General features: G+C 44.5%; 2 protein-coding genes across 2 annotated transcripts in view; both read left to right on the plus strand.

The window, feature by feature from the left end:
- Nucleotides 1–5,422, plus strand: part of TSEN15 (tRNA splicing endonuclease subunit 15) — a 33,908-nt gene extending 28,486 nt beyond the window's left edge. The window contains exons 4-5 of the mRNA XM_073216890.1: nucleotides 4,215–4,356; nucleotides 4,894–5,422. Of these exons, the coding sequence (XP_073072991.1) occupies nucleotides 4,215–4,356; nucleotides 4,894–4,914 (163 nt within the window). The 3' untranslated portion in view covers nucleotides 4,915–5,422. The remainder of the gene's footprint in view (nucleotides 1–4,214; nucleotides 4,357–4,893) is intronic.
- Nucleotides 4,945–26,600, plus strand: LOC140844468 (Golgi-associated RAB2 interactor protein 4-like). The gene is made up of 2 exons (XM_073216889.1): nucleotides 4,945–5,028; nucleotides 21,382–26,600. Exon 2 carries the CDS (start codon nucleotides 21,684–21,686, stop codon nucleotides 23,235–23,237), a length of 1,554 nt encoding a protein of 517 aa, XP_073072990.1. The 5' UTR covers nucleotides 4,945–5,028; nucleotides 21,382–21,683; the 3' UTR covers nucleotides 23,238–26,600.
- Nucleotides 26,601–27,266: the final 666 nt, after the last annotated feature.

Genomic DNA, 27,266 nt, shown 5'->3' on the forward strand with positions numbered 1-27,266 from the left:
TTTAAAAGAACAAGAACAAATAAGACAATATAGGACTACATTATTGAGTTTATAATTTGCAGATGTAATATATATGACAATAATAGAACAAAGAGGGATAGAGGAGCAATGCTATATTGGAGCAGTTTCTATATTTTGTTAGAATTGAGTTACTATTACTCTCAGGTTAATTGTGATAAATTAAGATGCATATTGTAATCTGAAGAACCACCACTAAGAAACTAAAAAAGGTATAGCAAAAAAAAATAAAATAAAATGGTATACTAGAACATATCTGTTTAATACAAATGAGGTGGCAAAGAAACAGGAACACGAAAAGGCACATGATATATAGAACACAGATAGCAAAATGGCAGATATAAATCTAACAATATTAAAATTAATTAATTAATTAAATCTAAATTAATTAAAATTTCTGTTGTTATAAGTTACCTAGTTTGTGATAGCAGCCTGAATGGCCTAAGACATGCACCATTCTCTCTTTCCTTTCCTTCTGTAGTTACTTGTACACGTATGTTAGACTGATGCTGTACCAAATTCCATTTATTTTTTTTCTCTTTGTATTTCAGTTGAGTTTCTTGTGACCTGTTTTCAAATTTACTAAATCCTTTCTTATGCTGTCTAGTTTACCATTAAGTCTAGCCAATACTTAGGAAATGCATGTATTTTTAAGTCTAGAATGTATGTTTTCTTTAGTATTCCCAGTTTTCTACTTTAATTTTTCATCTTGCCACCATTTCTCTTTTATTTCTCTCAATACTCTATTTATAATGGTATTTTAGGTCCTTAGCTGTTGATCCCAGCATCTGAGTCCTTCAACAACCTTGGCTTTCCGAAGATCTTCTTATACTGACATTTTGTTCTTGATGATTAGATACATTTTGCTGGTTCTTTACATAGCTTAGAATATTTCACTATATGCAGACATTGTGAATAAATAAGAGACTGATGTTTATGCCCCTTCCTTCCCCCAAAGAGCTCATCTTTTCCTCTACCTGGCAAGTAGGGTCAGGACCTAATTTAATCAATCTAACCAGAAGTCAAGACGGTTCACAGCTGAATTGCAACTTCAGTTATTTCAATTCTCTTCTGGTTTCACATGTTTTCAGAGTAGGATCAGACCTCTCTCTTTGAGCTGAGAGCCTGTATGCTTGGTTTCCAGTCCCTTGTCCACTTAAATGCAGCAAAAGTCCTGTGAGGGAGAATTGGTGAGCTGGAGGGGTCCGTGTTCCTCCAGATCCAATCCAACATGCCCGTTCATGTGTGGCTATTACAAGAATAGATGGTTTCTTTTTGTCCCAGTGAAGTTGCTTGCCCATGACTACCTCATTCCTTTAGCCACTCTGCCAGGCTTAGCAATTGCCCTCCGAGATGGAAATGGCTTTGTCTTGGTCTCTACTTACCTGAGAAGGGCTCATTTCCCACTGGAATTTAATTATTTTAAACTTATTTTTGTGTACATCTCTTATGGCTTTAAAGAGAAATGTAATATTTTTGAGTAAATCAAGTGTTTTCTCTGTTATAGTAGGAGTGGTGGTCTTTTGAGATCTTCTACGTCCTAGTTAGAAGTAGAATGTCCTCCTACTCTTACTTTTAAATAGATAATACTGAAATAAAGTACACTGCCTTGTTGATCATGTCTTACGATTCTTATTCTTACTCACATTCTTGGTGTAGAGTAGGGGCCAGCAAACCTTTTTTTAAGGAGCCAGATAATAAGTATTTAAGGCTTTGTGGACAAAGTGGCAAAGTTGAAGTTATTACATAGATACTTCTGTGACCATTTAAAATGTACCATTTAAAGATGTAAAGACTGTTAGCTCATGGGCATAAAAAAAAACAAGTGACCGTAGTTCGCTGCTCCCTAGTATAGAGACGTGATAAAACAATTTGAATGTTTTGACGAACAAAAAGCACGCAAATATCAGATACTTCAAATAAATTAAATTCTAGAGTGTATCATCTACCACTGTATGTACAATAATAAATACCAAAAATGATGATCTTGAGCTGTCAAGACAGGTTGAACTTTTATTCAGTATAATAGCATTGCATAATAAATTTCAGAAAAATGTTTGTCAGAAATATATTTTAAAATTTATACTGGTTTCCCCTGCCATCCAAAAGTAGAAAACCCTTTGTAAGTAAAATGGCATAAAGCAAAGAGTATTCCCTGCTTTCTGAAAGTTCACATGATACCACTTTGCTTTTAGGGAGGACCTACATTGGTACCTGTTTTCGCTAACTGGAAGAAATCTAGAAAGGATTTTCGCTTTTATGAAAAAAAGTGAAGCAAAAATAGCACTCAGCATCTGTTTTGCAGTGAGCTATTAGAGAGGCAGCTTGCACCCCAAGCAGCGAGAGCGGCCTCGCCAAGTTTCTTTGCTGGAAACTACACTCAGCATCTCAGGATCAAGCTGCTGTAGCTTTGCATTGTTTGTGAGCATCTGTACTTAATTTTCTCCATTCATTTGTGCATCCATTAGCAAGATGTGTCCTAAGGTATCAAACAAGGGATACTTAATAACCTAAGAGGTTATTCTTTGGGTCTGGGAATGCTAAAAAAATTGTCCACGCAAATGGTCATTTCTTTATGCTATTTACTTTATGCTATTTTTGGCTTACAAAAGATTTCATAGGAACACCCTACTTTCAGATAGCAGGGGAAACCTGTATAACCACCACTCAAAAAGACTCATTCTCAGAAAGAAATCAAGATTTTGTCAGGTAAACAGGTTTTATCCAGTAAATGTTGCCTGACAGTTAGGCTACATTCTTACAAACTCATTCTGTTCTAGTATTATCACATGCTGTGCAAATTGAAATGATCGTGGGTAAGCAGGCTTTTGTGACTATCTGTGCAGTTATCACTCTGCAACATATTACACAGTGATTAAGTGCTATTTTAGCAAGAGCAGTTTAGTTTCAGCATTTCTAGAAGTTCATTGCTGTTTTAAATCACTTTAAAATTTCCACTGTCTACTACAGATTTTAAAAAGCATCATAATTATAACAAGAATATTTTAAAGCAGAGACTTTTCTTTTTAGATTCTTTATACATTCAATAACTAATAGAACAGATAAAGAGTAACCATAAGAATTTTTAGGGATAGGAAGGTAGTACTTACGGGGAAAATTATACTTTTGCTAAAGAGAGTATAGTATTGAGTTATTAGTGTATTCTGTTGTATCATGTTAATACTCTAGCAAATCTTTTTCCAATTTCTGGAGAATTGGTTAGTTTAATGAAAAAACAACTGATCATTTTTTATTTGCCTTTTTAAGAGAGCTCCGCTGGAGGTTACATTTTATGAAATTATTGAGCACATGCTTTACTGAGTAGGTATAAGAATTTTCAGTTTGTGGTAAACAAGTTAATAGTGCTTTGAAAACCTAGATACTAGATTTGCCAGATTATTTTCCACAGACAGCAAACTGAAATCCTTTATAATATTGATGCTTGATATATAATTTTACTGTTTTATTTCTCTCTGTATTTTTGTCTTAGCTTTTATTAAGTATCAATACATACTGAGAACCATAAAAATAATTCTGATATATTTATATCTAATAACTCTGCTATTTGGAAAGACCAAACAGAAATATTTAAAAAGAAACAACTACTTGCCAAAAAGATCATCATCGCAGCTCATCTTTATTAATGCTCTTTCCCCCAAAAAACCTGAAAGAACTTGATGGCAATAAAGGAATGGTTGGGTAAATTATGAGTCTGTAGGATATTATATAGCCATTTAAAGGTAGTAATTACAAACACCGTGTAGAAACATGGGGGAAATGTTTATTATGGTCTAATTTTTTTTTTTTAAAGCAAGCCTGAATACCAAATTGTTCCACTCTTAAGACACTAAATTGGAAAATGAATGCCCAGGACTCTTAGCTGATTGAGTTGCACTAACCACTATTAGTGTCTGATTATGTAGGTTCCTAAGTACAGTTTGATTTTCTCAGGTATGGTAATGAGGAGAGATGGGTGATATAAAAGAAAAGGACTGAGAGTCAGTAGGTAGACCTTGTCTGCAGGATTTTCTGGACAACTTTAAATGTTTATTTTATATTTGAGCCTTCAGACATTTCCTTAGTTAGCCTTAAGATGTAATGTTATTGCCTACCTCTTCCCCAAGATTTTACAGTATTTGATCTTATTATTAACTGAGTGACTGTAAATCCTAAATGTACTGTGACTTTATTTTCAGCATAAGGGAGATCCTGAAAGCATCTCAAAAATTGCAAGGTGATCCAGACTTGCCAATGTCTTTTACTCTGGCCATAGTGGAGTCCGATTCTACAATAGTCTACTATAAGCTTACTGATGGATTCATGCTGCCGGACCCTCAGGTCAGTTTTGAGGCAACTATCAGTAAACAGTGAGAGAAGAGGAAAACCATGATACAATTTTAAATGTGGATCAAACCATTCATAGAACTGCTGCTTCCTTTGCGATACAGAAATTCAAGAAAAAAATGACTTGATTTTCATACTTTAGAAAACTGGCTGTATTTTGTTCAAACTAATATGTTCCTAGTTGTTTTCACAAAAATAATTTGGTTTCTTTTCTCTGTGAAGAATTGCATATTTCTGCAGAGTATTTCTTGACGTATGAGGAGGCATCTAATTATTTGACAGGTGACTGAGATGGAATGTAAAGGCTTACAATGGTTTTAACCAAATGAACACTTCTCTAGGAAATGTTACAATGGTTGACATTTATATAGAAACATTCTAACAAAAAAATGTGTTATGTATGATTTCTTTACCAACTTTGTTGGCATAACTGGGGTAATTACATTAAATACCTTTCTAGTTTTGTTTTTAGATTGTATTATTTACTGGAGAAAGGGTCCGTCCTGACCTTTTTTTCCTTTTGTATTGCAGAATATTTCCCTTGGAAGATGACACCTGCCCATCCTGATGCTCACGTTATTCACACAAACTTTGATTTGAGACCCGACAGCCTGGTTCATCTTTTCTCTCAGAGATAGTCAGAGTTGACTTAGCTGGTCCCATTCCGTAAGTTTTCTCTTTGAAAAATAAAACTTTCCCACATAGAAGAATTTAATTTGTTCAAAAATACAGAGTAGTAGCTCTAGAACTTTCTTATCTAGAGACAACAGCTCAATTACAGTTGTGTACAAGTTTATGCCTAGGATGTATTCAGAGTTGGGGACCTCATGGGTTTCTTCTGTTGTCCCCCACTCCTAGCTATCTCGTTGTTCATTGCTGACACTGCTAGCTTATTGTTGAGACTGCCACCTCTTTTACTAACTCAGCCCTCTTAGTGCCTTTTGGCCACTACAGCTAGCCTCGAATGGCATTTCACATACAGTTTGACACATGAAAAGTTTTCTTCAGTCTGCTGTGTCATCCCCAGTAGAAGTAAAAGTTTTCTTTCACTTGGTTTTCACATTGCAATTACTGCTACTTTCCTCTTGGTTGACTTTAAAGCTAACCAAAAATGTGCTTATCCTGAGTATAGAATTATATGTTTAGATTAATAGGGACCAGAACCTGCAAGAGTCCTGGACCTTCCTTTCCATTCTTATTACAACCACCCTTATATGGAAGCTAGAATAATAAAAGAGAGAGAGTGAAAGACAGTATCTGCCTTAAAAGCATCTCAAGTAACCCCAGTTATTCTACTTTTGTTAACACCTCCTAATTAAGTTGCCTAAAGTATAAAAAATTATATGTACAAGTATGTTCCAAGTGGCATTACTTATAATATAACCCAAATTATAAAACACTTAAAAGCTTAAGGCAGAGGTCAGCAAACTTTTTCTGTAAGGGGCCACAAAATAAATACATTTGGCTTTGGCAGGCCATACAATCTCTCTAACAACTTCTCAACTCTGCTCTTTGTAACATAAAAACAACCAAAGACAATATGGAAACAAACAGCAGTGTTCCAATAAAACATTTACAAATTCAGGACCTTAGTTTGCCAACCCTGGTCTGTGGAAATAGTCAGTAAACATATACAGCCAATTGATGGTACTTATGTGCTCACTAGCAATTAATAATGAATATAATGAAAAACAAAATATTTAGTTAAAAAAAAGCAAAATGTTAAAACATATGAATGGGTCTGACCATGGCTGTAAGTAACACATCAAGCATGTAAAAAAACATGGAAAAATTAGTAACTATGGTTATAATAGGATAGAAGGACAGTAAGTAGATGATTCTATTTTTTAATATTTCAGTTTTTCTTTATAATGTTTGTAATGAAAAAAATGTTTTTTTAAAATGTCTTGAAATCTATATTAGTTACCTGTCATAGCAAAATAATATAAGAAACTTAGCAAGTTAAAACCGCACACACAACATCTAAAAGTTGGGTCCTTTGTAAGGATGCAGTGAAGGACTAAGCCAGGGCTTCAGTCTCATCTGAAACTTGACTGGGGAGGGGTCTGCTTCCTCACTCATGTGGCTGTTGACAGCTTTCAGTTCCCTGGGGGATGTGGGACTGAGGACCTCAGTTCCTAGCGGGCCGTTGGCAAGAGGCCGCCCTCCACTCTTTGCCACGTGGGCCTTGCCAGCACAACTGGTTGTTTCCTCAAAGCCAGCTCCCAAGGGAGACCTCATTTCAGCAAGATGGACCTCATAATCTTATGTAGTGTAAAAAATGTACATCCTTTCACCTTTGCCATATTCTGTGGTAAGAGGCAAGCCATGGCTAAGTACTTGAGAAAACAAAAATGACAATGGAGAAATGGCAAGAAGTAGGAACATTACAAAATGGTATAAAGCATTATTCTTGGTCTGTAGTAGTTCCTGACTCCTTTCCTTTGATGATACTTGAATTTCACTTGGCAACTCTGCAGACTCCCCCAACTTCCCCTGAAGGTTTGAAGATGCACTGATTCAGAACAATGGGTGTTTGTGTGACTTTAGTTGGCAATTTGCAGAACTAAGGATCCTAAAACATTTTGTGATCAATTTTTAGAGTCTGCTATTTGATTCCTTTTGAGGCTTTTCATAACAGTGCTGGAAAAATCAGTCTGCATTTTCAGAAAGAAATGTAAACCTTACTGAATGTTAGATTTGTGTCAGATCTTGTGACCAGTGGGCCCCATGGTAACTGCAGGACCAGAAGTGTCTTAGTGGGTTGACTGTGAAAGGAACTTTCTCACAGAAATCTTTAAAACTTGGTCTCAAACTCACTGTGTCCTGGAATGTTTACTCTATTTCAGAATGTTCCCTGTGTACTTGAGCAGATTTATTCTGTCCAAAGCCAGCCAGATACCTGCTAATGTGAATAATGGTCCAGAACAGTTTGGAAAGGTAGCCAACCCAGCTGTGTCTGGCTTGTTTTAGTGAACAGCTCTGTGAAGTGACTTGTGTGATTGAGTAACTTTGTAATTACATTTACATTGTCTCATTTGTTAGACTATGGACTGCTTAAGAGCAGAACAGTAACCTTTTTATTTAATATATCTATGTATCCCACCATCTTCCACAAACTGGCGTGTTCCAGGCTCTAAACGAATGTTTAGTGAATGAGTGAGTGCTGATTGTAGGCTTGTTCACTTTTTGCCTCAAGGCAAACTAAAAATCGTTTTGGACGCTAGAGGGCACTGCTAAATAAGCACAAAATTTTCATATTCGGGGTAGATAAGCTTGAGAAGTAGTGCTCTTGAAAATTTATTTTCAGTCTTGGAAATAGCGTAAATAAAAATAAAAAGTTTTATGTGCTCACACTCCCCCTTTTCTTCCTGGCATGCCTCTAAAATTACACTCTACCAACATTAAATATGTGACTTGATCCATGCCTCACTCAAAATGTACATCTATACTTAAAAATAAAACTTTGGGGCATGGGTGGGTGCTTCTTCTAGGCTATAGTTTTGTTCATATCCACATGAAATGATGCATTTCATGTTTCCCTTTCTTAGGCCTAATTTATTACACAAATTTCAGGATCAGATCACATGGCAAGAGACCCCAGCTCTGAAACACTCACTGAACTAGCTAATTACTGGTGGGGAAAGACGAAAGTCACTGCTGTCATACAGACAAACTTTTCCGTAGGAGAAGCCCTGTGTAGATGAGAGCAGGAAAGGGAGACAAGGCGTGGGATGATTTCTCTCCAGGGCTGTCTTGGTCGTTTTGGGAGTCCCTAGTCAGTGTGTTCTCTGCACTGGGGTGGCTCAGTGGAATATGAGGTGATCTGGGTCCAATGACAACAGACTAATTTATTTTGCTTCCCTTGCCTGGCCCTCTGTAGAAGAATATGTTCCTGAACACCCTAGATCTCTTGTGAAGACATGAGGACAGGGGCACTTTGAAATTTTAAGCTGTCATTCAAACAGAAAGTAACCTCAAAGTTCATGTAATCTGCATTTTCTTTTAATTGAAACAGCTTTGCCCTTTTATGTACCTGGAACCAAATGACCTAACCAGAACCTCACGGTGTGTCATCTTCCTGAGCAGTCCCATTCTGAATTCCTCTCTGAGGTCCCTTTTCCCATTGCAGCCCCCAGGAGGCCTTGCACCGCCACGGCACAGTGGTTCCTGCCAGTGCATACTTCTATACAGAAGCTCCTTATATAAAAAACATGGTGCGTATTTTACCTTGACTGTTTAGTATGCACAATAACATATCCTCTGAGCAATTCTTGCAATTTTCCCTTTTTTCCAACCAACAGCTGTTCCATACCACCACAGCTCCTGAAGCCTAATCCTCTTAATGATCTTTGAATAAGAACTGTTTGGGCTCACTAAGGAAAGAGGATAAAAAAATCACATGACTTAATAGGTGGGTGTGCTTTTAAAATGTTTAGATGATTCTGGAAAATTAAAGGCCAGTTTAACCAAAATCAAAAAGACAATGGCGTTTTAGGTTTCAGGGGATGGTGGAGATAATATTAGGGAATATTTAATTAAAGCCCGTTGATTTATTGATTTATCATCAGACATTAACTGGACTCCTTCCATGTGCTTAGATGACTATAGCAAGTACTGGGGATACAAAGATTAATGAGACACGAGCCTCGTTCTCAAGAACTCAGATAGCCAGTTACCCATATGTGACCCAACAAAGTTCCCTGGGCTGAAGTTAGACCAAGGATGTAGTCCCATAGCTCTGCCATGGCTCTGCCCTGCCCTTGTAAGATGGGCAAATAATACCTACTGTACCTTCCCAGGGTGATTATAAAGCTCAGATTCATCCAGGCACTCATCATTCACCCATCCATCCATTCATTCAATAACTCCAGTAAGTGTCAGGCATGGTGCTTGTTGCAGGGGTATGACCGTGGTTAACGCATGCACAGCCCCTACTCCTGGGGAACTTGGAGAGTTATGAAACAGACAGACAGTGAAACATTGTTAAACTGCTGTGAGTTATGGCCAAGAGGTATAAAGTCTAATAGGAATGAATGAAATAAATGGGGAACAATTCTCTTTGGGTTCCCCAGGATTGCCCTCTGCTCAAGGCGTAGTACTAGGTGCCAATGACATGGTGTCTCATGTTCTCTCATGGTTACAGGTTCCTGGCACCTTAACCCTGCTAACTCCCTGCCCTTCCGTGCCAGGGACTGACATTATTGCCCTTCAAGGCAGGGAAGGGCTTTGACCAGTAAGGACTTAATATTGTAAGGCTCAAAGGCCCCTACCAGTCGCTTGTATGTAGAGCCAACTTTAAGGTAGTTCAACGTGTCTGGAAAGAGAAGGTGGATGGCCCAGCAATCCCTCACTACCTGTCCAAGATGTGTGCTGCCCTGGCTCCGTGCTTCTCTCTCGTGTACTCTTCAGGAAGCTGTGGCTCTGTGCTTCCCTCTCTTGTACTCTTCTGGGGGTTCTGGACATGCCGCTTGAGTGGGGAGAGAGGGAGGAGGCTAAAGCTCCACTCTAGAGCTAGACAGTCTGAGTTTGAATCCTCGTTACCCTCTTTTCTTGCTGGGTGACCTTGGACAAGTTACCTAACCTCTCTGAGCCTGAGCTTCTTATTTGTCTTATGAACACTATGGGATTATTGTAAGATTATATGACTTAATATATATATGTAAAGCACTTAAATAGTAATGGCACAAAAACAGACAGTGACTGCACATAGGAACTCAAGTGTCCCTCAGTGTATTCACAATACTGGATAACCATCACCACTAACTAGTTCCAGAATTTTTCATCCCCCTGAAAGGAAATCCTGTACCTATTAAGCAGTCATCCCCCATTCTGCCCTCCCTCTAGTCCTAGGCAAACACCAGTCTCGTGTCTGTCTCTATGGATTTGCCTCCGTTGTGTATGTCATATAAGTGGTATCGTACAATATGTGGCTTTTTGTATCTGACTTCTTTCACTCAGCATAATGTTTTCAAGATTCATACATTTTACAGCATGTGTCAGTACTTTGTTTCTTTTTATGGCTGGGTAACATTGTACTGTGTGAATAGAGCCCATTTTGTTTATCCATCCATCTGTGAATGGACAGGTGTGTGTATTTTCACAGCAAGATAGCCTTTATCGTCAAGGAATGAATCTCTAAGGTGGGATTTCAGGCATAACATCAAACTGGAAGGTGAGGGAGTTGAGAGCAGAAGTCTTTCTCAGATCTATCAAGTAACAAATTAGAAATCACGTGTTCTCTGACTAGCTCTATAGGACAGCAGTAAGGACCCCAAAGGTGTCAAGGTTTCCAAACCACTTCTGCTGGGGGGCATTTGGCAGGCTTCTGGAATGGAAGCTTACAGCTCACGTTTATTTCCTCCCCACCTCATTTCAGTGGGGGAGGAGGGACGAATATGGAGGGGTCTTAAAAGAATACATAGGTTTCCATACACAGGCTGATGAAAGGAGAAACTGAGATGACTCCCCAGATAATTTAGCCCACAATTCCTATGGGCCACTGTCTGAAGCGGTCGTCCTGGATTCTCTTCATAACTTACATATGCATATCGCATTATACAACTTGTGATAATGCAACTGATTAGATCTTCTTCAAGGTAGTTAAATCAGTCCAGTTTGGAAACATTTGGATGGCCTGGGCTTTCTCGGTAAGCAAAGTACTACAGCGGTTCAGAACAAAGGCTTTAGACCTGCACTCAAATACTGCCTCCACTACCACCACCACCACTGTGAATTTAGGCAACGGATACAACCTCAGTTTCTTCACCTATAACATGGGATGGTAGCTACAATATCAAACACAGTGGATTCTCATGATCATATGTGAAGAACATAACACAGCACCTCAGGAAAGCAATTTGTAACGTATTACTAAATAAAGGTCAATATCATCGTTTTCTGAGATTTTTTGAAAGGACTGGCTAAGGACCAAGACTGGGTGGTTTGATGGTTCCATTCTAACCCATCATCTTACATGACTATGGATTTTTGTCCATTTGCTTTTCTTTTTCATTTGGGGCAGGAACAGAAAGCATCCACACAATTTTCCCTGTTGAAGACATTTTTACCTCGGTACCCACCTCAGGACATGGCAGGATGGGCCTGTCCTCTGTGGGGCAGCGGGATGTTTGGGAGGAGGATGGCGGCCCTGCTCTGAGGGCTCAGCTGAGGGGTGGGAACAAAGGGGTTTGTGACAGTGACAGGTCATACCCTGAGGTGGGTATGGCAAGATGGGCCTGTCCTCTGTGGGGCAGGGGAATGTTTGGGGGTGGGGATGGCAGCCCCGCCCTGAGGGCTTGGCTGAGGGGTGGGAACAAAGGGGTTTGTGACAGTGACAGGTCATACCCTGAGGTGGGCATGGCAGGATGGGCGTGTCCTCTGTGGGGCAGGGGGATGTTTGGGGGTGGGGATGGCGGCCCCGCCCTGAGGGCTTGACTGAGGGGCGGGAACAAAGGGGCTTGTGACAGTGACAGGTCATAAAGGGCAGCAGAGTATAAATAGGGCTGCGCAGGGGGGTTAGGCGAGGAGTTACTTCTCTCAGCTGGACTGTAGCTCACAGCATCTGCGATTTGTCAGACGCAGAGGTGAGGTACAGCAGAGCGCGAGCGCAGTGTACATCTGTACACATTGAAGAGATTCCGGCTGGCATCCAGCACCTGCTAGCATTCCCACGGCCATCACCTGACCCCCGCCCCCACCTCTGCCTCCAGGAGGCTCTGAGGCCGGGGGAGGTGGGTACTGCAGGGTGGGGTGCTGTTGAGAGACGTGCCGGGGAGCCACCTGTGCCCAGGAGCACCGCTGTTCCCTCTTGTGTCAGGGAAGGGAAAACCCAGGGACCTGCCTGCCTTGCCAGCGCTGCTTCCTGTGGTAACGGAGTCATGAACAGTGAGTCTCTGTTTCCCTCTTACACGGCCCCGAGGAGCCCCAGGCTGGGCATATTCAACACCGCCATGGGGCAACTGCAGCGACAACTGCGCCAGGGAGAATTTGACATATTCAAGTCTGTCCCCATGTTTGAGAGCGACTTTGTACAGATCAGTAAACGGGGAACACTGAGCAACATGCACGGCTGCCCCCAGATCATGACCGTGGGCATAGCAAACACCAACCCCTTTGACCCAATACCAAACGTCATGCTGGTGGCACAGCTGGTCGGTGATTGCGAAAAGCATGTGGGGTGTGACCAGGACACCGAGGGAGAAGGGGACAGAGATACAAAGGAGTTAGAGCTCACCAGGCTCCTCCCCTTAAAGCTGGTGAAGATCTCCATTCACAATCGTGACAAACTGCAGCTGCGCGTGAAGCTTATTACTGGCCGCTCCTTCTACCTGCAGCTGTGGGCCCCTCCGGACAAGCAGGAAGAGCTCTTTGGCTACTGGGAAGAGCTAATTTACCTCCTGAGGCCCCCGGTGGAAGCTTACAGTAGTACCCATGCCGTTCCAGCCGGGGACCTGTTCATGTCGGTGTTTGAGGAAATGGACAGGAGTCCCAAGGTAGCATATTTCCAAATAAGGGAAGGTCAGGAGGAGGTCAGCATTGGGAGCATCCATGCCCTGGAGGCGACTGCAGCCCTCTCTGCAGCTTCTGCCCGGGGGAAGCAGGCCCAACAGGACTTCCACAAAGGCATGACAGTCACCAAGTCTGCCTCGGAACAGCTGACCACAGCCCTAGCAGGGGCAGCCACTGAGTGGCCTGGAGGACGCAAAACCAACGCGGTTATTGCCGGTGCTGCCAACACGTGCCCTCCAGAGTGCACTGCCAGTGGGTCCGCTGTCCTCTCCCCGGAGGACAGTGTGAGGATGGCGACTGCAGGAGCAGCACCGGCCAGCAAGATCGGTGGAGGAGAAGAAACTGGAGTGTCAGCTTCTCCGACTTCCGCTCCTACCTTGCGGAGGGAGGAGGCTGGGAGGCAAGTGCACCTGCCTCCAGCCTGCACTGAGGTCCCCAACGGGTTCAGCTCTCCGGCCGGCATGGTAGCTGACAGCCACCAGAGGGCAGGCGGGGACAAGATACCCCACCAACCAGGGGACAGCACCTCAGACAGCCTGAGAGCCCTCGGAGAGGAGGAGGAAGGCTGCTGCAGCTCCGCGCACAGCAGGCATGACACCACCTGCAAGGAGGTCAGCCCTGCCCACGCCCCCACCGCTGAGGAGTCCAGAGCCTCTCACAAACCAGGTGGGACAAAAAGTGCACGTTCCTGGCCTGAGATACGCAGCAGGATCGGCTCGCTGTGGCACAACATCAAAGCCAGAGTGAGCGGCTGCGCCAAGCCACACAGAGGTGGACACTCTAGACAGGACCTGCTGGGAGACCATCACAAAGGGGACGGCCAGGGACTGGAGGCGGCTGGGAGCAGACCCTGGGCCAGAAGCCACAAGAGAGACCAGGGCTTGGGAGGGGACCAGGGCTCAGGACATACCCCTACATTTTAAATAAAAAATAAATGAGAAATACACTGAGAATGTGGCATGCTGCCTTCTGTCTGAATTTCCAGGTCAGTAGCTGTGACCTCACAGTGGATCCCCTGAGGTCATCCGGGCTGCAGCCTGAGAGCCCAGTGCCAGCCAGGGCAGCCCCCCACCTCACACCCCGCTCACCAGAGCCCACAGGACGGCTCCATCTCACCTCAACCCCTTTCGGGCTTTGTTCCTCAAGGCCTTGGCTGAGAGTCAGATTATGGCCTGGGAAGCTCCACTCCTCCACACACCATCTCCCTATTTTTAAAAACATTTCTTCCCTTGAAGGCCCATAAGTAAAGCAGGAACAGGACTCCATCCCCTTGGGCACCAGTGGGGAGGTGGAGGGGAGCAGCATCTGCTGGGAGGCAGAACTGGGAGGACTCTCATCTTGACTTAGCACTTGTGGAGATCCAGGTATACACCCCGGAGAAACACGAGAATGCTTACAGTAAAAATAATAGCAAAACACTGGTAATTGGAGGTATTTTGCCCCAGGATTTCCTTTCCCCAAACTTACAGAAGCACAGTAACTGACCCAAGGTCCCACAAGTGGTGGCAGCACTGAGATGCGAACCCGGTTTGGCTCTGGGCTCTGAACTGCTCACCACGCAGCCTCTCCGTCTGCCCACACGCTACAGAGTTACACTGCTCCTGAGGTTGAAGCCCCAGATTTTGCCCTCAAAATGAGTCTGATCCCCATTCTGGTCTGTGCTGTTTGATGGCTGCCATCAGCACCTTACACTCTGTCCAGCCATTCACTGAGGTTGCACATTGCAAAGAAAACCCATGGCTTGAGGGAGTGAGGAGGCTCGAGGCAGGCCTTCCTCACGGTGGAAACGCAGCAGGCGAGCTGGATGGGCAGGACGGCAGCATGGTTAGATCACAGTTCCATCTAATCAACAGTAATAATTACTGGGCGGATGCTGTTTAGAATGAGATGTTATAGGCATTTTTCTGTTCATGATTGCCTTTAATCCTTCAAGCAACTGAACAGGCAGCTATTAGCCTTCACTATATGGGGGAAACAGACCTAGAAAGGGTAAATAACTCCCCAGAGGGCACAGCGGGTTCACCTCTTCCTTCTGTCAGGCCCTAGCACCTCTGCTCTAGTCTGCTTGGTCACCACCCTCCTAGCCCCTAAGCCCACCTGCACAGAAATTCCTTCGTTTGCATTCTCAGGATTTTTCTTTGCTTCTGCTCCTGCCTCAGACCGTCAGTTCCTCAAAAGCCAGGGCTGCGTTTACTAGTTCCCTTTCTGGCCTCCCTTCTCCAATGCTGAGGGCCCCATGTGAAGTTCTTCATGAGGTGGGCCCTTGTCAGTTGCTCCAAGTTCATGGTTGTGGTTGCATGAGCAACTGGTGTTGCTGGAGGAAATGCAGAAATGAGGGAACAGCCAGAATCCAAACCTAAAGGAGAGATCCTCTATCACTCTCCCAAACTCCTTGCTTACATAAATATGCATAACGCATGACCTTCCTAAACACCCCAGGAAAATGCCTGCCTGTGAGTATTTAAGGCCCAAGTGAGCTATCTGGGGTGGCTTGACAAAAGCTTGTGGACTGGTGGGAAGGAAGTGCAAGCTGGGACTCTCTGCACTAGACCAGGTGAACTGCAGGAATGTGTGGCCTCGGGGAGAGAAGGTCCAAGAGGACAAAGCAATGAATATAATGAAAAACAAAATATTTAGTTAAAAAAAGCAAAATATTAAAGCATATGAATGGGTCTGACCATGGCTGTAAGTAACACATCAAGCATGTAATAAAAACATGGAAAAATTAGTAACTATGGTTATAATAGGATAGAAGGACAGTAAGTAGATGATTCTATTTTTTAATATTTCAGTTTTTCTTTATAATGTTTGTAATAAAAAAAATGTTTTTTTAAAATGTCTTGAAATCTATATTAGTTACCTGTCATAGCAAAATAATATAAGAAACTTAGCAAGTTAAAACCGCACACACAACATCTAAAAGTTGGGTCCTTTGTAAGGATGCAGTGAAGGACTAAGCCAGGGCTTCAGTCTCATCTGAAACTTGACTGGGGAGGGGTCTGCTTCCTCACTCATGTGGCTGTTGACAGCTTTCAGTTCCCTGGGGGATGTGGGACTGAGGACCTCAGTTCCTAGCGGGCCGTTGGCAAGAGGCCGCCCTCCACTCTTTGCCACGTGGGCCTTGCCAGCACAACTGGTTGTTTCCTCAAAGCCAGCTCCCAAGGGAGACCTCATTTCAGCAAGATGGACCTCATAATCTTATGTAGTGTAAAAAATGTACATCCTTTCACCTTTGCCATATTCTGTGGTAAGAGGCAAGCCATGGCTAAGTACTTGAGAAAACAAAAATGACAATGGAGAAATGGCAAGAAGTAGGAACATTACAAAATGGTCTAAAGCATTATTCTTGGTCTGTAGTAGTTCCTGACTCCTTTCCTTTGATGATACTTGAATTTCACTTGGCAACTCTGCAGACTCCCCCAACTTCCCCTGAAGGTTTGAAGATGCACTGATTCAGAACAATGGGTGTTTGTGTGACTTTAGTTGGCAATTTGCAGAACTAAGGATCCTGAAACATTTTGTGATCAATTTTTAGAGTCTGCTATTTGATTCCTTTTGAGGCTTTTCATAACAGTGCTGGAAAATCAGTCTGCATTTTCAGAAAGAAATGTAAACCTTACTGAATGTTAGATTTGTGTCAGATCTTGTGACCAGTGGGCCCCATGGTAACTGCAGGACCAGAAGTGTCTTAGTGGGTTGACTGTGAAAGGAACTTTCTCACAGAAATCTAAAACTTGGTCTCAAACTCACTGTGTCCTGGAATGTTTACTCTATTTCAGAATGTTCCCTGTGTACTTGAGCAGATTTATTCTGTCCAAAGCCAGCCAGATACCTGCTAATGTGAATAATGGTCCAGAACAGTTTGGAAAGGTAGCCAACCCAGCTGTGTCTGGCTTGTTTTAGTGAACAGCTCTGTGAAGTGACTTGTGTGATTGAGTAACTTTGTAATTACATTTACATTGTCTCATTTGTTAGACTATGGACTGCTTAAGAGCAGAACAGTAACCTTTTTATTTAATATATCTATGTATCCCACCATCTTCCACAAACTGGCGTGTTCCAGGCTCTAAACGAATGTTTAGTGAATGAGTGAGTGCTCATTGTAGGCTTGTTCACTTTTTGCCTCAAGGCAAACTAAAAATCGTTTTGGACGCTAGAGGGCACTGCTAAATAAGCACAAAATTTTCATATTCGGGGTAGATAAGCTTGAGAAGTAGTGCTCTTGAAAATTTATTTTCAGTCTTGGAAATAGCGTAAATAAAAATAAAAAGTTTTATGTGCTCACACTCCCCCTTTTCTTCCTGGCATGCCTCTAAAATTACACTCTACCAACATTAAATATGTGACTTGATCCATGCCTCACCCAAAATGTACATCTATACTTAAAAATAAAACTTTGGGGCATGGGTGGGTGCTTCTTCTAGGCTATAGTTTTGTTCATATCCACATGAAATGATGCATTTCATGTTTCCCTTTCTTAGGCCTAATTTATTACACAAATTTCAGGATCAGATCACATGGCAAGAGACCCCAGCTCTGAAACACTCACTGAACTAGCTAATTACTGGTGGGGAAAGACGAAAGTCACTGCTGTCATACAGACAAACTTTTCCGTAGGAGAAGCCCTGTGTAGATGAGAGCAGGAAAGGGAGACAAGGCGTGGGATGATTTCTCTCCAGGGCTGTCTTGGTCGTTTTGGGAGTCCCTAGTCAGTGTGTTCTCTGCACTGGGGTGGCTCAGTGGAATATGAGGTGATCTGGGTCCAATGACAACAGACTAATTTATTTTGCTTCCCTTGCCTGGCCCTCTGTAGAAGAATATGTTCCTGAACACCCTAGATCTCTTGTGAAGACATGAGGACAGGGGCACTTTGAAATTTTAAGCTGTCATTCAAACAGAAAGTAACCTCAAAGTTCATGTAATCTGCATTTTCTTTTAATTGAAACAGCTTTGCCCTTTTATGTACCTGGAACCAAATGACCTAACCAGAACCTCACGGTGTGTCATCTTCCTGAGCAGTCCCATTCTGAATTCCTCTCTGAGGTCCCTTTTCCCATTGCAGCCCCCAGGAGGCCTTGCACCGCCACGGCACAGTGGTTCCTGCCAGTGCATACTTCTATACAGAAGCTCCTTATATAAAAAACATGGTGCGTATTTTACCTTGACTGTTTAGTATGCACAATAACATATCCTCTGAGCAATTCTTGCAATTTTCCCTTTTTTCCAACCAACAGCTGTTCCATACCACCACAGCTCCTGAAGCCTAATCCTCTTAATGATCTTTGAATAAGAACTGTTTGGGCTCACTAAGGAAAGAGGATAAAAAAATCACATGACTTAATAGGTGGGTGTGCTTTTAAAATGTTTAGATGATTCTGGAAAATTAAAGGCCAGTTTAACCAAAATCAAAAAGACAATGGCGTTTCAGGTTTCAGGGGATGGTGGAGATAATATTAGGGAATATTTAATTAAAGCCCGTTGATTTATTGATTTATCATCAGACATTAACTGGACTCCTTCCATGTGCTTAGATGACTATAGCAAGTACTGGGGATACAAAGATTAATGAGACACGAGCCTCGTTCTCAAGAACTCAGATAGCCAGTTACCCATATGTGACCCAACAAAGTTCCCTGGGCTGAAGTTAGACCAAGGATGTAGTCCCATAGCTCTGCCATGGCTCTGCCCTGCCCTTGTAAGATGGGCAAATAATACCTACTGTACCTTCCCAGGGTGATTATAAAGCTCAGATTCATCCAGGCACTCATCATTCACCCATCCATCCATTCATTCAATAACTCCAGTAAGTGTCAGGCATGGTGCTTGTTGCAGGGGTATGACCGTGGTTAACGCATGCACAGCCCCTACTCCTGGGGAACTTGGAGAGTTATGAAACAGACAGACAGTGAAACATTGTTAAACTGCTGTGAGTTATGGCCAAGAGGTATAAAGTCTAATAGGAATGAATGAAATAAATGGGGAACAATTCTCTTTGGGTTCCCCAGGATTGCCCTCTGCTCAAGGCGTAGTACTAGGTGCCAATGACATGGTGTCTCATGTTCTCTCATGGTTACAGGTTCCTGGCACCTTAACCCTGCTAACTCCCTGCCCTTCCGTGCCAGGGACTGACATTATTGCCCTTCAAGGCAGGGAAGGGCTTTGACCAGTAAGGACTTAATATTGTAAGGCTCAAAGGCCCCTACCAGTCGCTTGTATGTAGAGCCAACTTTAAGGTAGTTCAACGTGTCTGGAAAGAGAAGGTGGATGGCCCAGCAATCCCTCACTACCTGTCCAAGATGTGTGCTGCCCTGGCTCCGTGCTTCTCTCTCGTGTACTCTTCAGGAAGCTGTGGCTCTGTGCTTCCCTCTCTTGTACTCTTCTGGGGGTTCTGGACATGCCGCTTGAGTGGGGAGAGAGGGAGGAGGCTAAAGCTCCACTCTAGAGCTAGACAGTCTGAGTTTGAATCCTCGTTACCCTCTTTTCTTGCTGGGTGACCTTGGACAAGTTACCTAACCTCTCTGAGCCTGAGCTTCTTATTTGTCTTATGAACACTATGGGATTATTGTAAGATTATATGACTTAATATATATATGTAAAGCACTTAAATAGTAATGGCACAAAAACAGACAGTGACTGCACATAGGAACTCAAGTGTCCCTCAGTGTATTCACAATACTGGATAACCATCACCACTAACTAGTTCCAGAATTTTTCATCCCCCTGAAAGGAAATCCTGTACCTATTAAGCAGTCATCCCCCATTCTGCCCTCCCTCTAGTCCTAGGCAAACACCAGTCTCGTGTCTGTCTCTATGGATTTGCCTCCGTTGTGTATGTCATATAAGTGGTATCGTACAATATGTGGCTTTTTGTATCTGACTTCTTTCACTCAGCATAATGTTTTCAAGATTCATACATTTTACAGCATGTGTCAGTACTTTGTTTCTTTTTATGGCTGGGTAACATTGTACTGTGTGAATAGAGCCCATTTTGTTTATCCATCCATCTGTGAATGGACAGGTGTGTGTATTTTCACAGCAAGATAGCCTTTATCGTCAAGGAATGAATCTCTAAGGTGGGATTTCAGGCATAACATCAAACTGGAAGGTGAGGGAGTTGAGAGCAGAAGTCTTTCTCAGATCTATCAAGTAACAAATTAGAAATCACGTGTTCTCTGACTAGCTCTATAGGACAGCAGTAAGGACCCCAAAGGTGTCAAGGTTTCCAAACCACTTCTGCTGGGGGGCATTTGGCAGGCTTCTGGAATGGAAGCTTACAGCTCACGTTTATTTCCTCCCCACCTCATTTCAGTGGGGGAGGAGGGACGAATATGGAGGGGTCTTAAAAGAATACATAGGTTTCCATACACAGGCTGATGAAAGGAGAAACTGAGATGACTCCCCAGATAATTTAGCCCACAATTCCTATGGGCCACTGTCTGAAGCGGTCGTCCTGGATTCTCTTCATAACTTACATATGCATATCGCATTATACAACTTGTGATAATGCAACTGATTAGATCTTCTTCAAGGTAGTTAAATCAGTCCAGTTTGGAAACATTTGGATGGCCTGGGCTTTCTCGGTAAGCAAAGTACTACAGCGGTTCAGAACAAAGGCTTTAGACCTGCACTCAAATACTGCCTCCACTACCACCACCACCACTGTGAATTTAGGCAACGGATACAACCTCAGTTTCTTCACCTATAACATGGGATGGTAGCTACAATATCAAACACAGTGGATTCTCATGATCATATGTGAAGAACATAACACAGCACCTCAGGAAAGCAATTTGTAACGTATTACTAAATAAAGGTCAATATCATCGTTTTCTGAGATTTTTTGAAAGGACTGGCTAAGGACCAAGACTGGGTGGTTTGATGGTTCCATTCTAACCCATCATCTTACATGACTATGGATTTTTGTCCATTTGCTTTTCTTTTTCATTTGGGGCAGGAACAGAAAGCATCCACACAATTTTCCCTGTTGAAGACATTTTTACCTCGGTACCCACCTCAGGACATGGCAGGATGGGCCTGTCCTCTGTGGGGCAGCGGGATGTTTGGGAGGAGGATGGCGGCCCTGCTCTGAGGGCTCAGCTGAGGGGTGGGAACAAAGGGGTTTGTGACAGTGACAGGTCATACCCTGAGGTGGGTATGGCAAGATGGGCCTGTCCTCTGTGGGGCAGGGGAATGTTTGGGGGTGGGGATGGCAGCCCCGCCCTGAGGGCTTGGCTGAGGGGTGGGAACAAAGGGGTTTGTGACAGTGACAGGTCATACCCTGAGGTGGGCATGGCAGGATGGGCGTGTCCTCTGTGGGGCAGGGGGATGTTTGGGGGTGGGGATGGCGGCCCCGCCCTGAGGGCTTGACTGAGGGGCGGGAACAAAGGGGCTTGTGACAGTGACAGGTCATAAAGGGCAGCAGAGTATAAATAGGGCTGCGCAGGGGGGTTAGGCGAGGAGTTACTTCTCTCAGCTGGACTGTAGCTCACAGCATCTGCGATTTGTCAGACGCAGAGGTGAGGTACAGCAGAGCGCGAGCACAGTGTACATCTGTACACATTGAAGAGATTCCGGCTGGCATCCAGCACCTGCTAGCATTCCCACGGCCATCACCTGACCCCCGCCCCCACCTCTGCCTCCAGGAGGCTCTGAGGCCGGGGGAGGTGGGTACTGCAGGGTGGGGTGCTGTTGAGAGACGTGCCGGGGAGCCACCTGTGCCCAGGAGCACCGCTGTTCCCTCTTGTGTCAGGGAAGGGAAAACCCAGGGACCTGCCTGCCTTGCCAGCGCTGCTTCCTGTGGTAACGGAGTCATGAACAGTGAGTCTCTGTTTCCCTCTTACACGGCCCCGAGGAGCCCCAGGCTGGGCATATTCAACACCGCCATGGGGCAACTGCAGCGACAACTGCGCCAGGGAGAATTTGACATATTCAAGTCTGTCCCCATGTTTGAGAGCGACTTTGTACAGATCAGTAAACGGGGAACACTGAGCAACATGCACGGCTGCCCCCAGATCATGACCGTGGGCATAGCAAACACCAACCCCTTTGACCCAATACCAAACGTCATGCTGGTGGCACAGCTGGTCGGTGATTGCGAAAAGCATGTGGGGTGTGACCAGGACACCGAGGGAGAAGGGGACAGAGATACAAAGGAGTTAGAGCTCACCAGGCTCCTCCCCTTAAAGCTGGTGAAGATCTCCATTCACAATCGTGACAAACTGCAGCTGCGCGTGAAGCTTATTACTGGCCGCTCCTTCTACCTGCAGCTGTGGGCCCCTCCGGACAAGCAGGAAGAGCTCTTTGGCTACTGGGAAGAGCTAATTTACCTCCTGAGGCCCCCGGTGGAAGCTTACAGTAGTACCCATGCCGTTCCAGCCGGGGACCTGTTCATGTCGGTGTTTGAGGAAATGGACAGGAGTCCCAAGGTAGCATATTTCCAAATAAGGGAAGGTCAGGAGGAGGTCAGCATTGGGAGCATCCATGCCCTGGAGGCGACTGCAGCCCTCTCTGCAGCTTCTGCCCGGGGGAAGCAGGCCCAACAGGACTTCCACAAAGGCATGACAGTCACCAAGTCTGCCTCGGAACAGCTGACCACAGCCCTAGCAGGGGCAGCCACTGAGTGGCCTGGAGGACGCAAAACCAACGCGGTTATTGCCGGTGCTGCCAACACGTGCCCTCCAGAGTGCACTGCCAGTGGGTCCGCTGTCCTCTCCCCGGAGGACAGTGTGAGGATGGCGACTGCAGGAGCAGCACCGGCCAGCAAGATCGGTGGAGGAGAAGAAACTGGAGTGTCAGCTTCTCCGACTTCCGCTCCTACCTTGCGGAGGGAGGAGGCTGGGAGGCAAGTGCACCTGCCTCCAGCCTGCACTGAGGTCCCCAACGGGTTCAGCTCTCCGGCCGGCATGGTAGCTGACAGCCACCAGAGGGCAGGCGGGGACAAGATACCCCACCAACCAGGGGACAGCACCTCAGACAGCCTGAGAGCCCTCGGAGAGGAGGAGGAAGGCTGCTGCAGCTCCGCGCACAGCAGGCATGACACCACCTGCAAGGAGGTCAGCCCTGCCCACGCCCCCACCGCTGAGGAGTCCAGAGCCTCTCACAAACCAGGTGGGACAAAAAGTGCACGTTCCTGGCCTGAGATACGCAGCAGGATCGGCTCGCTGTGGCACAACATCAAAGCCAGAGTGAGCGGCTGCGCCAAGCCACACAGAGGTGGACACTCTAGACAGGACCTGCTGGGAGACCATCACAAAGGGGACGGCCAGGGACTGGAGGCGGCTGGGAGCAGACCCTGGGCCAGAAGCCACAAGAGAGACCAGGGCTTGGGAGGGGACCAGGGCTCAGGACATACCCCTACATTTTAAATAAAAAATAAATGAGAAATACACTGAGAATGTGGCATGCTGCCTTCTGTCTGAATTTCCAGGTCAGTAGCTGTGACCTCACAGTGGATCCCCTGAGGTCATCCGGGCTGCAGCCTGAGAGCCCAGTGCCAGCCAGGGCAGCCCCCCACCTCACACCCCGCTCACCAGAGCCCACAGGACGGCTCCATCTCACCTCAACCCCTTTCGGGCTTTGTTCCTCAAGGCCTTGGCTGAGAGTCAGATTATGGCCTGGGAAGCTCCACTCCTCCACACACCATCTCCCTATTTTTAAAAACATTTCTTCCCTTGAAGGCCCATAAGTAAAGCAGGAACAGGACTCCATCCCCTTGGGCACCAGTGGGGAGGTGGAGGGGAGCAGCATCTGCTGGGAGGCAGAACTGGGAGGACTCTCATCTTGACTTAGCACTTGTGGAGATCCAGGTATACACCCCGGAGAAACACGAGAATGCTTACAGTAAAAATAATAGCAAAACACTGGTAATTGGAGGTATTTTGCCCCAGGATTTCCTTTCCCCAAACTTACAGAAGCACAGTAACTGACCCAAGGTCCCACAAGTGGTGGCAGCACTGAGATGCGAACCCGGTTTGGCTCTGGGCTCTGAACTGCTCACCACGCAGCCTCTCCGTCTGCCCACACGCTACAGAGTTACACTGCTCCTGAGGTTGAAGCCCCAGATTTTGCCCTCAAAATGAGTCTGATCCCCATTCTGGTCTGTGCTGTTTGATGGCTGCCATCAGCACCTTACACTCTGTCCAGCCATTCACTGAGGTTGCACATTGCAAAGAAAACCCATGGCTTGAGGGAGTGAGGAGGCTCGAGGCAGGCCTTCCTCACGGTGGAAACGCAGCAGGCGAGCTGGATGGGCAGGACGGCAGCATGGTTAGATCACAGTTCCATCTAATCAACAGTAATAATTACTGGGCGGATGCTGTTTAGAATGAGATGTTATAGGCATTTTTCTGTTCATGATTGCCTTTAATCCTTCAAGCAACTGAACAGGCAGCTATTAGCCTTCACTATATGGGGGAAACAGACCTAGAAAGGGTAAATAACTCCCCAGAGGGCACAGCGGGTTCACCTCTTCCTTCTGTCAGGCCCTAGCACCTCTGCTCTAGTCTGCTTGGTCACCACCCTCCTAGCCCCTAAGCCCACCTGCACAGAAATTCCTTCGTTTGCATTCTCAGGATTTTTCTTTGCTTCTGCTCCTGCCTCAGACCGTCAGTTCCTCAAAAGCCAGGGCTGCGTTTACTAGTTCCCTTTCTGGCCTCCCTTCTCCAATGCTGAGGGCCCCATGTGAAGTTCTTCATGAGGTGGGCCCTTGTCAGTTGCTCCAAGTTCATGGTTGTGGTTGCATGAGCAACTGGTGTTGCTGGAGGAAATGCAGAAATGAGGGAACAGCCAGAATCCAAACCTAAAGGAGAGATCCTCTATCACTCTCCCAAACTCCTTGCTTACATAAATATGCATAACGCATGACCTTCCTAAACACCCCAGGAAAATGCCTGCCTGTGAGTATTTAAGGCCCAAGTGAGCTATCTGGGGTGGCTTGACAAAAGCTTGTGGACTGGTGGGAAGGAAGTGCAAGCTGGGACTCTCTGCACTAGACCAGGTGAACTGCAGGAATGTGTGGCCTCGGGGAGAGAAGGTCCAAGAGGACAAAGCAATGAATATAATGAAAAACAAAATATTTAGTTAAAAAAAGCAAAATATTAAAGCATATGAATGGGTCTGACCATGGCTGTAAGTAACACATCAAGCATGTAATAAAAACATGGAAAAATTAGTAACTATGGTTATAATAGGATAGAAGGACAGTAAGTAGATGATTCTATTTTTTAATATTTCAGTTTTTCTTTATAATGTTTGTAATAAAAAAAATGTTTTTTTAAAATGTCTTGAAATCTATATTAGTTACCTGTCATAGCAAAATAATATAAGAAACTTAGCAAGTTAAAACCGCACACACAACATCTAAAAGTTGGGTCCTTTGTAAGGATGCAGTGAAGGACTAAGCCAGGGCTTCAGTCTCATCTGAAACTTGACTGGGGAGGGGTCTGCTTCCTCACTCATGTGGCTGTTGACAGCTTTCAGTTCCCTGGGGGATGTGGGACTGAGGACCTCAGTTCCTAGCGGGCCGTTGGCAAGAGGCCGCCCTCCACTCTTTGCCACGTGGGCCTTGCCAGCACAACTGGTTGTTTCCTCAAAGCCAGCTCCCAAGGGAGACCTCATTTCAGCAAGATGGACCTCATAATCTTATGTAGTGTAAAAAATGTACATCCTTTCACCTTTGCCATATTCTGTGGTAAGAGGCAAGCCATGGCTAAGTACTTGAGAAAACAAAAATGACAATGGAGAAATGGCAAGAAGTAGGAACATTACAAAATGTTATAAAGCATTATTCTTGGTCTGTAGTAGTTCCTGACTCCTTTCCTTTGATGATACTTGAATTTCACTTGGCAACTCTGCAGACTCCCCCAACTTCCCCTGAAGGTTTGAAGATGCACTGATTCAGAACAATGGGTGTTTGTGTGACTTTAGTTGGCAATTTGCAGAACTAAGGATCCTAAAACATTTTGTGATCAATTTTTAGAGTCTGCTATTTGATTCCTTTTGAGGCTTTTCATAACAGTGCTGGAAAATCAGTCTGCATTTTCAGAAAGAAATGTAAACCTTACTGAATGTTAGATTTGTGTCAGATCTTGTGACCAGTGGGCCCCATGGTAACTGCAGGACCAGAAGTGTCTTAGTGGGTTGACTGTGAAAGGAACTTTCTCACAGAAATCTAAAACTTGGTCTCAAACTCACTGTGTCCTGGAATGTTTACTCTATTTCAGAATGTTCCCTGTGTACTTGAGCAGATTTATTCTGTCCAAAGCCAGCCAGATACCTGCTAATGTGAATAATGGTCCAGAACAGTTTGGAAAGGTAGCCAACCCAGCTGTGTCTGGCTTGTTTTAGTGAACAGCTCTGTGAAGTGACTTGTGTGATTGAGTAACTTTGTAATTACATTTACATTGTCTCATTTGTTAGACTATGGACTGCTTAAGAGCAGAACAGTAACCTTTTTATTTAATATATCTATGTATCCCACCATCTTCCACAAACTGGCGTGTTCCAGGCTCTAAACGAATGTTTAGTGAATGAGTGAGTGCTCATTGTAGGCTTGTTCACTTTTTGCCTCAAGGCAAACTAAAAATCGTTTTGGACGCTAGAGGGCACTGCTAAATAAGCACAAAATTTTCATATTCGGGGTAGATAAGCTTGAGAAGTAGTGCTCTTGAAAATTTATTTTCAGTCTTGGAAATAGCGTAAATAAAAATAAAAAGTTTTATGTGCTCACACTCCCCCTTTTCTTCCTGGCATGCCTCTAAAATTACACTCTACCAACATTAAATATGTGACTTGATCCATGCCTCACCCAAAATGTACATCTATACTTAAAAATAAAACTTTGGGGCATGGGTGGGTGCTTCTTCTAGGCTATAGTTTTGTTCATATCCACATGAAATGATGCATTTCATGTTTCCCTTTCTTAGGCCTAATTTATTACACAAATTTCAGGATCAGATCACATGGCAAGAGACCCCAGCTCTGAAACACTCACTGAACTAGCTAATTACTGGTGGGGAAAGACGAAAGTCACTGCTGTCATACAGACAAACTTTTCCGTAGGAGAAGCCCTGTGTAGATGAGAGCAGGAAAGGGAGACAAGGCGTGGGATGATTTCTCTCCAGGGCTGTCTTGGTCGTTTTGGGAGTCCCTAGTCAGTGTGTTCTCTGCACTGGGGTGGCTCAGTGGAATATGAGGTGATCTGGGTCCAATGACAACAGACTAATTTATTTTGCTTCCCTTGCCTGGCCCTCTGTAGAAGAATATGTTCCTGAACACCCTAGATCTCTTGTGAAGACATGAGGACAGGGGCACTTTGAAATTTTAAGCTGTCATTCAAACAGAAAGTAACCTCAAAGTTCATGTAATCTGCATTTTCTTTTAATTGAAACAGCTTT

Source organism: Manis javanica, chromosome 11 (genome assembly GCF_040802235.1).
Source record: "Manis javanica isolate MJ-LG chromosome 11, MJ_LKY, whole genome shotgun sequence".
Lineage (NCBI taxonomy): Eukaryota > Metazoa > Chordata > Mammalia > Pholidota > Manidae > Manis > Manis javanica.

Coding starts and splice junctions, on each gene's coding strand:
- LOC140844468 (XM_073216889.1), top strand. CDS start 21,684: ATGAACAGTGAGTCTCTGTTTCCCTCTTACACGGCCCCGAGGAGCCCC.